General features: G+C 47.4%; 1 protein-coding gene across 7 annotated transcripts in view; it reads right to left on the bottom strand.

The window, feature by feature from the left end:
* Positions 1–11,216, bottom strand: part of CRPPA (CDP-L-ribitol pyrophosphorylase A) — a 325,693-nt gene extending 314,477 nt beyond the window's left edge. For 6 of the 7 annotated variants that reach the window (XR_519724.5, XM_051832566.3, XM_002720852.6 and 3 more), the window contains exon 1: positions 10,640–11,213. Coding sequence is in view for 6 of the 7 variants with exons in the window: in XM_051832566.3 (XP_051688526.2) it covers positions 10,640–10,863 (224 nt within the window). In the remaining variant the exon portion in view is untranslated. Of the gene's footprint in view, positions 1–10,639 lie in introns of all 7 variants that reach the window. The other variant, XM_089315169.1, reaches the window with a different exon arrangement.
* Positions 11,217–11,552: the final 336 nt, after the last annotated feature.

The raw sequence follows: 11,552 nt of genomic DNA on the forward strand, positions 1-11,552 counted from the left end.
TGAAACATCTTACAACACACTGTAGTCTCCAGGATTGTGAGAACTAAGAAAGCTGTCCTCATTACCCTGGGTAGCTACCAAAAAGAAAAAAAAAATCAATCATGAAAACAGCTTTTCCTATGCAGTGTGATTTTGTTGATCATCTAATTTTTTCCTAAGTATTTGACTCCACTCTGATTTCCAGGTTCTAAGGATCTCAGAGAGTCAGAATTACTTCTGTTTGTTTGTGCAAGGTGTCCAGCACGTAACAGATCTTCCCAGGCAGATGAATCGATTAAATCACAGGCTTTTATTGGGGTTCCGCTCCCGGGTGAGGTTCACCGGTCCCGGGTTTCAGCACCATCTGCAAGGTGTCCGGCGCGTAACAAATCTTCCCAGGCAGACGAATCAATTAATTCACAGGCTTTTATTGGGATTCCGCTCCCGGGCAAGGTTCCCCGGTCCCAACAGAGCAACAGAGCGGGGACCGGGGAAGTCGCGCGTCAGAGATTGGGAGAGCTCCTTTTATAGATTCAGGGCATGGGAGTTAAAGGTTGAGGCGGGTCTGATCCTCATTGGTTGACCTTTAGGCACCTGCAGGGACCCTGACAAGGACTTTTCTTCCCCGGAAGTAGGCCTCTCCATTCCCGGAAGTATAGGCCTTCCCTCCTTGCGGATCCCAAAGCTACCAGTTTGTTTTCAATTTTTACTTATTTATTGATTTGAGAGGCTGAGCACACGCACGTGAGAGAGAGAGCCTATCTGCTGATTCAACCCCCAAATGCCTGCAATGGCTTGGGCTGGGCCAAGCTGAAGCTGGGAGCCAATGACTCATTCCGGGTCTCCCACATGGTTAGCAGGAATCCAAGTACTTGAACCATCCCATTGCCTCCCAAGGTACACATTGGCTGGAACTAGAAGTGGAGCAGAGATTCAAACCAAGGAACAAGGATAAGGATGTGGGTGTCGAAGCAGCATCCTAACCACACATCTGCCCCAGGTTTATTTTACTCTAGTGAGACACCTTGAGAGGATATTAAGCACACAGAAGCAAAAACAAAGCAATAGTATTCACAGAATGTCAAAGGACAGTCTGCAGCAATCCATACAGGCGACGAAGGGGACTCGAATAGCACTAAGTGCAGGCTGGTCTGTTTTGTAACCCATGCCTTTTTCCTTTCGTTGCACACTGAACAGCTGTGCACTCACCCTGAACTGACAGTTTGGAGTGTATGCCACTCTTAAAGCCCCAGCAGGTGCCAGCTGACAGCTGCTCAGCAGCTCCTCCCATGGAACTTTCCAGCAGCCAACCCCACCCCTCTCCCCCAGGTCACCGTACCAGCCTCCTTGCTGCCTCCCAGTTCTCCTCTGGTCCCCGCCCAATCTGTTCCCTCTGCTCCACAGAACCTTTCCCAAGAGCAAGTGAGGAGCTGTCCCCTGCTGGCTGTGGAGAGAGGCTGTTGGGGACCTGAGCTCAGCCTGCTTCAGGCCTATCACCCAGTCCCCTGCCTGCCCCTTACTCTCAGACAAAGCTGCTCCAGAAAAGGAGGGCATCACACTCTCTCTCGCATGCAGGTCTCTGCCTGTGCTGCCTTCTCCGCCTCTCAACACAGCCCCTGAGCCTCTCTCTCTCTCACCCAGCCCTGGCTGTTGCAGCCATCTGAGGAGTGAACCAGCAGATGGAAGGTATCTCTGTCTTTCTGCCTCTCCCTCTGTCTGTCACTCTACCTTTCAAATTAAGTAATTTATCTTTAAAAAAAACTGCTTTTAAACAGTAGAAAGTTATTAAAAGCTTGTTTATTAACAGGATATCACATTAACCTCTTCTTTTTAATAGAAAAGGAGTCATAAGTATATGTTCAACTAAATCAGTGGCAGAATTTTTCTATAAGAGATTAACATGTCCCCTAACCTATTTCACCAGAAAGTCAGTTAAAAGCAATGTGTAAAGAGATCACATTACTATTTTTAATGAAAAAAACTTAAATTTTAAAATACAATACATATAATATAGACAAATTAACAGGAGAAAAGATGATGGGATATCCCTCAACATGAAGTAGTCATTCAAATATCTACTCCCAATTCTACCAGATTGCCTTAAGATAGATATAAAACAATTTCCTATGCTCCAGCCAATGGAAAGCCACTGAAGTAGGAAGACATCAACAGTTACGAACAGGTAGACCTGCAGCCTTGAACTATTCCAAACAACTGTGGTAGGCTCTCATGCCAAATGAGGGCTTAAAGCTAATGTTTCTGTAAGAACAATCAATGGGTCATCAAATCACCAAGTCTAGACCAATTCTGTGAAATAGGAATTCAAGGGAAAAACCAGAATTCATAGCACATAATCGGACTAGGTTGTTTTCATAGAATTTTGTTTCAACACATGTGTGTGGCTTGTCACTGAGCCATGAGGCAAAAAGTAATCTTTATAACAGGTCACCAAAAAAAAATTTTTAATTAATTAATTAAATAATAAAAAGAGCCTTGTATTAGACCACTCAAGAGGTAATGGGCTGATTATGCTATTTTGTTCAGCAAACAAGGATACATCTAAGTACTTGCAAGCCCTTCTAAGTACTGTTTGTATTCCAAAGAAGTCGTTCACATTCTTTTCTAGTTATAGAATTAAAAGCCTTTTACAGCATTAAAATTTAATCATGTAAAATCATGGGACTGAAAAAGACCTTCGGTACCTCACACAGTGCCTACGGGACAAATACTTGCTGAAGCAAGGGATCCAGCATTCCCCTCTGCTAAAGGCAGGTCCACACCAAGCCTTTGCTGGGGCTTCCCTTCCAGCACATTCCACAGACAAACACAAACTCGGTCCCAAGCTCCCTCACACCTACATTTTGAGGAAGAAATGTACTAAGCCAGGAGTGATGCACTCCAGGAATAACATCAGTATTACTGAGAAAGGCCCTATGCTCAACACTTTTCTGAGAGCACTTTACAACAGGGCACCTGAACAAATGCTTCTGCAGACAGACAGGGAGATCAGACCCTGACAACACCACTGAACTCTTATCCAGGCTGTAGGGGTTTGGCCTCCAAGGCACAGTGGCTGCTGTCTGCCCTGGGTCTTCATGGAAGTTTGGCCTTGGGATGGCATTGCGGCCATCATCCCCAGCTCCCATCTCCCCACACCCACGCCCCTGTTTCAGAGGCACCATATTGGCCCCGTGTGATGAAGCTGGCTCCCAGTTGCTGTTGCAATGTCAAGTCCCCTTGCCCTGGCCCATGAAGGCCTACAGTGACCACGCTTGCAGCTGGAAGCAATCCCATAGGGCCTTTGGAAACTCAACATGAGTGTCTCACCCGACCTGCACAAAGCATGGTAGCCCTATTTCTTTCCTTGATTCAGGCTGGGTCCTTTTGTTAATAAACAACAGGACAACAAAATTTCAGTTAAACTCATCTATTTGACCACTCAACAAAAAGCATCCTGAAACATCTTCCTCCTTCCGGGTCCCTAACCGGGTTAATCACCAAGACCTGTCAGCTTTTACTTCCCAAACATTTCTACTGTCTTCCCTAGGCCGTTCCTACCACGTCAGCTTAATCCAAGTAATGAATACTCCTTATGTGAACTAACACTCACACTCTTAATTCTGCTCCACAGAATTTGCAGTTTTGAGAAATATGGTAGGACAGTACAATTGCTAAAAGAACACAGGAAAACAAAACTTGAAAAGGAGAAAGCAAGCAATAAGAAAGTCAAATAAACTCTAAGCTAATACATTGAAAAACACACCTGAGCATCTTAAACAACAACTAAAGATGGACTTACTTTGATTTTTCTGGGCAGTAAAATAATAAGGCCACCCAATCTCAATCACAAGACCAAGTGTCCCTAACATAAACGCATAGACCTCATATAGTTCTGCAAAATCTACTTTTTTCAGATTCGCCTGGGGTTGTCTGACGGAGATGAATTCACTGTTAAAATTGGTTGCAATGCTAAAATACTAATATACAATGATTCCCATTCTCATTATAAGGTCTCAAACACTTCCTATCTACGCTATTGCACATCTTCCTGTAGAAGACTTATATGACAAGCCAAGTTATAAGATTTTTGATGAGCATGGAACTGTATCAAAAAATAAGTTATCTAGTCAAGCAGTGTGGTGCAGAGGACTAAACTGCTGGTTGAAACGCCTGTATCCTATCGGAGTATTTGGAATTGAGTCTGAACTCCACTTCCAATCCAGCTTCCTGCTAATGCACATCCTGGGAAGGCAGTGAATGATGGCCCAAGGACTTGGGTCCCTACTACCACATAGGAGACTTGGATGGAGCTTCAGGCTGCTGCTTTGACCTGATTCAAACCTGGCTGTTGTGCCCATCTGGAGAGTGAACCAACAGGTGGAAGATGTCTCTATCTCTCTGTCACCCTGCCTTTCAAATAAATAAAGATCAATCAATAAACTTAAAAAGAAATCATCTTAAGCAATGCAAAGCTCAAAAGCAAAGGCTCACGGCCGGCGCCGCGGCTCACTAGGCTAATCCTCCGCCTAGCGGCGCCGGCACACCGGGTTCTAGTCCCGGTCGGGGCGCCGGATTCTGTCCCGGTTGCCCCTCTTCCAGGCCAGCCCTCTGCTGTGGCCAGGGAGTGCAGTGGAGGATGGCCCAGGTGCTTGGGCCCTGCACCCCATGGGAGACCAGGAAAAGCACCTGGCTCCTGGCTCCTGCCATCGGATCAGCGCGGTGCGCCGGCCGCAGCGCGCCGGCCGCGGCGGCCATTGGAGGGTGAACCAACGGCAAAGGAAGACCTTTCTCTCTGTCTCTCTCTCTCACTGTCCACTCTGCCTGTAAAAAAAAAAAAAAAAAAAAAAAAAAAAAAAAAAAAAAAAAGCAAAGGCTCACAAGCTTTGGGGAAAGCTCTCCCAGGTCGTGCAAAGATCCACTGGCAGAGGTATTCCAACCCAGCCAACCATCACACATGTAAACGTGTGTAGCTAAAGTTTGCCTTGTTTGTTGTAGTTGTCATCTTAGTCCATTTTTCAGTTTATTCCAGGTTAACCAACCTTACTCAATGACACTATCAGCCCTTAGAATTTTTTTTTAAAGATGTACTTATTTGAAAGTCAGAGCTACACAGAGAGAAAGAGAGGCAGAGGGAGAGAGAGAGATGTCTTCCATCTGCTGGTTCACTCTCCAATTGGCCACAATGGCCGGAGCTGTGCCGATCCAAAGCCAGGAGCCAGGGGCTTCTTCCAGGTCTCCCACGTGGGTGTTGGGCCATCTTCTACTGCTTTCCCAGGCCATAGCAGAGAGCTGGATTGGAAGAGGAGCTTCCAGGACTGGAACCGGCTCCCATATGGGATGCCAGCACTGCTGGTGGTGGCTTTACCCGCTATGCCACAGTGCCAGCTCTGTCCTTAGAAATTTAAAGTCAGAAATTAGATTACTAGCAAGAATTTTTACTTCCTACTTCAGATCCAGGGAATATACCGTTTTAATGTAAAATTTAGATAAATTGAGTGAGTTGTACAATTTTTCAGAGCTGTATGCCTCCACCAATAATACCATTGTCACATGATTTTGTGGAGCAACAATTCCATGTAGAAACTCGGGTCACAAAGTAATCGTTATATTAGGGTCTAATCTAGTTTTTTGTTAGTAAAATGGGAAAACCAAATTATCTCTGAGTTATAACCTATGGTTCAATCAGTTAAGTTCCCTTAAAAGCCAAAATAAAACTTAGAAAATTCTAGAAACATTTAATTGGAATATTATTATCTATATACTGATTTATTTGAGAGGTAGAGAGAGCTCCCATCTGCTAGTTCACTCCCCAAATGCCTACAATGGCCAAGACCAAACCAGGGGCTAAGAATTCAATCCAGGTCTCTCACACGGATGGCAGGAACTCAAAATACTTCAACCATGCTCCTCTAAGTCTGTATTAGCAAGGAACTGGAGTCAACAGTCCGAGGTAGAAATCAAACCCAGCTACTCCAAAATGCCTGCCCCCATTAGCAATATTTTAATAACTTCTGAAGAGTCTGTTCCCAATAAAACCTAGAAATTAGTTGTTATAGCTGATCCTTGAAGTTATACCCCTTATGTACAAATCTAGACTGTCAGCTATATAATCTTTCAAAAAAAAAAAAAGAATATTTGGGCACATGTTATAGTGCAGAAGGTTAAGTCGCCACCTGCAATGCCAGCATCCCATATGGGCATCTGTTCCAGTCTTAGCAGCTCCGTTTCCAATCCGACTCCCTACTAATGTGCCTGGGAAAGCAATGGATGATGGTCCAAGTTCTTGGGCCCCTGCCACCCACATGGGAGACCCAGATGAATCTCCTGGCTCGTGGCTTCAGCCTGGCCCAGCCCCAACCATTAAAACTATTTGAGGACTGAGCCAGCAGATAAAAGATCTCTCTCTCTCTCTCTTTCTCTCTCTCTCTCTCTGTGTGTGTGTGTATCTATCCCTCTCTCTCTGTAACTCTGCCTTTCAAATAAACAGATATTTCAAAAATCTTAAAAATAAAAAAGAATATGGTATATGAATATACAAGGAGGTCTTCAAATGTTATGGAAAGCGTATTATGAAAAAGTTATACATAGATGTCAAAATTGTTTTATAGCACAATCTTTTAATTGCATTTTCCATGAACTTTTTTGAAGCCTCCTTGTATTATTTAATGGGAGAAATTAATGAAAAATGAAAGGCAGTAAATAATGCCAGCAAAGCTCAGGATGACTCAAAGGAGATAGAAGAGCAGTATTCAGGCCAGCACTGTAGCGCAGCAGGTAAAGCCACCACCTATAACACTGGCATCCCTGGTGCTCCACTTCCCACCCAGCTCCCTGCAAATGTGCCTGGGAAGGCAGCAGAGGATGGCCCAAATACTTGGGCCCCTGGATGAAGCTCGTGGTTCCCAGATCCAGCCCGGCAGAGCCCAGCCCTGGCCATTAAGGCTCTCTTTCTTTCTCTCTCTCCCTGTGCCTAACTGTGCCTCTCAAGTAAATAAATAAATCTTAAAAAAAAAAAAAAAAAAAAAAAAAAAAAGGCAGTAACCAACCAGATTTGACAGGTCCAAGAAAGTTAAAGCCTGCAGGTGGAACACCTATAAAGAAGCAAGTTGATTAAAGGCCCAAGACCTTGGACAGGTGCAGAGGGTGCCGTGGAAGGCAGGGTGGACACTTGAATAGAAGAAAACCAATGGAAAGGTGCTGAAGGAGATTCCCAGATCTCTGGCAGACACTGCAGGCCTCGTCTCTGGATTGAAAGAGCACACCCAAAGCCCAGGGCGAGGCACTGAAAAACAAAAAGGAGATGAGAAGACTGTATTTCTGTCACCTTAGCGCTCAATGTAGATGACCAAGGAACTTTGCTACCACTCAAATGCACCACATAGAAAAGTAGCTATTCTACCCAGAACTTGGACGAGACCTTGAGAGAAAATCCATTTCACGAATGAGCTGGGGACCTCAGATCATGTGCCTCTGTCTTCTCTCTGTTGAAACTGGGAAAAGACGTATTTTTCTAGTTTATCCACATTCGACTTGTTCTATTGAAATTGACCAGAAAACTAGTTATTAGGTTAAATGAGACTCAACACTGTCTCTGATCCCTCCATTATGTGAGGCACACTGGCTAAATGCTTTCTCTGGGAAAACAGAAGCTCCAGGTTTCAGTATATCGAAGTTACACAGGGTATGGGTATACACAGGGCATTCAAAAAGTTCATGGAAAATGTGTATCATGAAAAAATTACACATGGATTTCAAACGTCGCACCAATATAAGACTTATCTTCTAATTCCATTTCTCAATTGCTCTTTTTGATATTTTTATTTGAAAGGTGGAGACAAAGAGAGAGAGTACACCAGATGGAGATATTCCATCCCCTGGTTTACTACCCAAAGGCATGCAACAGCCAGGGCTGAGCTAAGCTGAAGCCAGGAGCCAGGAATTCAATCTGGGTCTCCTGCATGCATGGCAGGGGCCCAAAGAACTTGAGCCATCCATAGCTGCCTCCAAGGGTGCATCAGCAGGAAGCTGGAATTGGGAGCAGAGCCAGGACTAGAACCCAGGTACTCCAGTATGAGATGCAGGTATCTGTGCCAAACACAACCTCCAGCCAAGAACTTTTTGAAGTATTTTCATACATCATCACTTCCTCAATGCACCTACATGAAGGAGCAAAAATAAACCCTTGTTTAAATGGTGATGTTTAACCAGAATCAAGATTCACCCTGTACCTTTTTCTATTTCCCTATTCCTAATTTAGGAACTTTTGTGCCAAACCTTAGGAGTTAACCCTTTCCCTTTCCTAAAACCTAATTAATCCAAAAAAAAAAGAAATCCCAAAACAAAAATCAACCCAAAACAGTCATTTTTTAACAAATACATTTCCTATGTAAAGAATAACTTCTACAGGGGCTCGTAATGTGGCACAGCTGGTAAGCTGTGGCCCGTGACACCAGCATCCCATATAGGCACCAGTTCAAGTGCCAGCTGCTCTGTTTCCAATCCTGCTCCCTGCTAATGTGCCCAGGAAAGCAGCGGAACATGGTACAAGCGCTTGGGCCCCTGCCACCCATGTGGGAGACCTGGAAGAAGCTCCTGGTTTCAGCCTGGCCCAGAGTTGCAGCCATTTGGGAAGTGAACCATGGATGGAAGATGTCTCTTTCTCTCCTTTTCTCTCTCCCTAATTCTTCTAATTAAATAAATAAATCTTTAAAAAAAAAAAAACTATAAAAACTAAAGACTACTCATGAGAACTTCTCAACTCTTTATTAATGAGATAGTAGAATCTAAAGCGAGGAAAATCCTACCTTCTGAGGGACAAATAAGAGGAGCTTTGAAATCAAAGTCCGGGTATCACATTCAGCTCTTAAAAGACAAAGCGAGTGGACACCTCACAGCGTAACCTAGATGACTGACAGCAGTGACATCCAATCACACCTTGTTTAATTGGAGACACTGAGAACTGTGCTTTCTTTTTAATAAGTAGTGAGCACAGATGACTTCTCCAGCAAGCAAAAATAGGCGTATCAGACACTTTACGCTTCTATTTCTGTATTTTTCTGTATTTTAACTGCAGAACATCTTTTGTGATGAGATGACTGTGAACTTGGCACTACTCTAGGACAACATTAGTAGGCTGTGGGGCCCATATTTAATCACAAGAAAGAGATAAGGACTTCCATTTGGCAAGCACCAAAGAAGCGCCCACATACCACCCTGTAAGGCATAGTTTCCAAGAATTGCCTGACATATACCCAACAAATAATCACATTCCAGGAGTTCTTGAAGCATTATCCTAGTGACAAAAACGAACCCTGAGGTATTTCAGAATGGATATTTTGATCCGTTACTATCACTATTAGTTAGAATTTCATAACTGCTGTTCTCAAATAAGAAAAACAGAAAATAGGTACTTTGGCCTTATTTTCCATCAACAAAATCTCTCCAGATATTTTTATTTTAAAGTTGTGATTGTTTTTTTAGCATCCACTTATGTTAGACTGCCTCAGAAAATGCAAAAAAAAATGCAAATACAAAAGATTTTTTTCCATGGGAAGGAAATGTGAAAATGACAATAAACCCCTACATCTAATTACCTGAGTGGACAAAGACCCTGTTGGCCAAGACCTACTAGGTCCCTCAGGATCACCTCCTAGGTCATCTATGACACTGCAGTAAATATAGACAGAGAATTCATAGCACGGGTTCAAGGATCCCACCACCACCATCCAGAGACGTGCAATACTACAGAAGCAAGAAAGGTAGAAGTGTGGCTCTTTACACTTCCTCCTCCGAATGCCAGTGTTCAGAGTGAAACAGCCCCAGGAGAACCACGTGGGCCCTCTGGTGTCCGACACACGTGCAAGCAGTGGGTGTGTGCGTGGTGGGGTCCCTTCCTGGGACTGGGGCCTCCTTAGCTGGTGGCTGTCCATCGCCATCTCCTGCAAAGGCTGTAGGTGCTAAAGGATGCTCTCCACCGTGAAATGCACGCGGCTCACCGCAGCCAGTCCCAGGTTTCACCTGCCACACCACAGCTCAAACAATTCAACACCTTGGCCAGGCCAGGGGAAGACTTCTGTAAAAGGCCACTGCTTCCTCCCACCCCATGGCCTCGTCCCAGGCTAAAGACAAGGTGCTTGGCGCTAAAAACAAGGTGCAAAGAATAAAGCTGGTACCCCTCCTCCTCATTGCTCCTTCCTTCATTTCCCCAAGCACTTAACCTCACTCAGTCCCTTTTCCAACAGGACAAACGCGTGTTGGCCCCGATTGCCACGCTTCAATTCTAAACTAGCCCTGACCGGCGCTCCCACGTCCACGCTCGGCCCCCAGAAATAAGTGCGTCCAGATAGCAGGTGCACAGCCGGCCCAGGTGAATGAGGGAAGGGGCTGGCCGGCCGGGCACCGACGACCCGCTGCGCGCATGCGCAGGGCCGGGCGCGGCTCCCTAAGGCGCGCCGGGCTTCTCCGCGTCCAGCCTCGCGCTCTCCTCAATCCCGCTCCACAACCTGCGCTCCCCTCTACCTCAGTATCTGCTGGGGCTCTTATAGGGCTCCGCATGGGGGCGGCCCCGGCCCCTGGCGCCCGTCTCCGGAACGCAAGCGGGAAGCGGGCTCAAGGCCCTGTCAGGAGCCCGCGGTGGCTGTGGCGGCGGGGCGCGCGTTACCTCTCCAGGGCCTGCAGGGTGTAGCTGATGAGCGGCCTCTCCAGGATAGGGCAGAACTGCTTCGGGGTCCCGACGCCCATCCTCTCCCCGCAGCCGCCAGCCGGCAGCACGGCCGCCACGGTCGGCATGCGGCGCCCGGGCTCGCCGGAGGCCGCTAGGGCCGCGCCGCTCACGCAAGGCCCCGGCTTGGCGGGCCTGGAGTCGCCGGCCGCTCCTGGCTCCATGGCGGCGGGCGGTGTGGCAGGGACCCCCACCACCACCACCACCACTCGACCCGCGGCTGCTTACTGCCGCCGGCCGGGGGTCGCGAGATGGAGGGACGGGTGCGCGGGCGGAAGGAGCCGCCCCGGGAACGAGGCCGGTCGTGGCGGGTCCTCCGCGGCGGCGCGGCGGCTGTGGCGGCGGGCCCAGCGCCCCCGGGCGGGCTGGCTTCCCGCCTCTGGGCTCCTGGCGGGCAGGCCGAGGGTCGCCACTCCCTGCGGGTCTCCGAGCCCGGCGAGCTGGGCCGACGAGGCGGAACAGCCGTTCCGTGGGCAGGGGCGGCCGGGACTCCGTCCCTCTCCTCGCCGCTGCGGGACTGGAGCCAAACCCCAGTGTGAGCGCGCCTGGGTCCCATGGAAGCTCCCGGGGTTTCCTGGGTGCACTTCGGGAGGAGAGAGGTGCGCTGACGGAGGTTGCCCTGAAACAACCCGGACCCCCGAAGGGTGGTGGTTCTCAAACCTGGCTGAGCGTTATAACTGCCGGGGCGGGGCGCGTGGCTGTGCCTGTGTCCCCGCCGAAGACTCTGGAACTTAACCGGTCCACTCCGTGGGCCCAGGCTGCTCAGGTGAGAGAAGCAGCAGGCACACTTTTGGGACCCAGACAACGCAAAATAGATGTGGACAAGCAGAAACTGTTAGATGAAGTCTCTGGC

Source organism: Oryctolagus cuniculus, chromosome 16 (genome assembly GCF_051225735.1).
Source record: "Oryctolagus cuniculus isolate XC-2025 breed Fujian yellow rabbit chromosome 16, ASM5122573v1, whole genome shotgun sequence".
In the NCBI taxonomy this organism is placed as follows: domain Eukaryota; kingdom Metazoa; phylum Chordata; class Mammalia; order Lagomorpha; family Leporidae; genus Oryctolagus; species Oryctolagus cuniculus.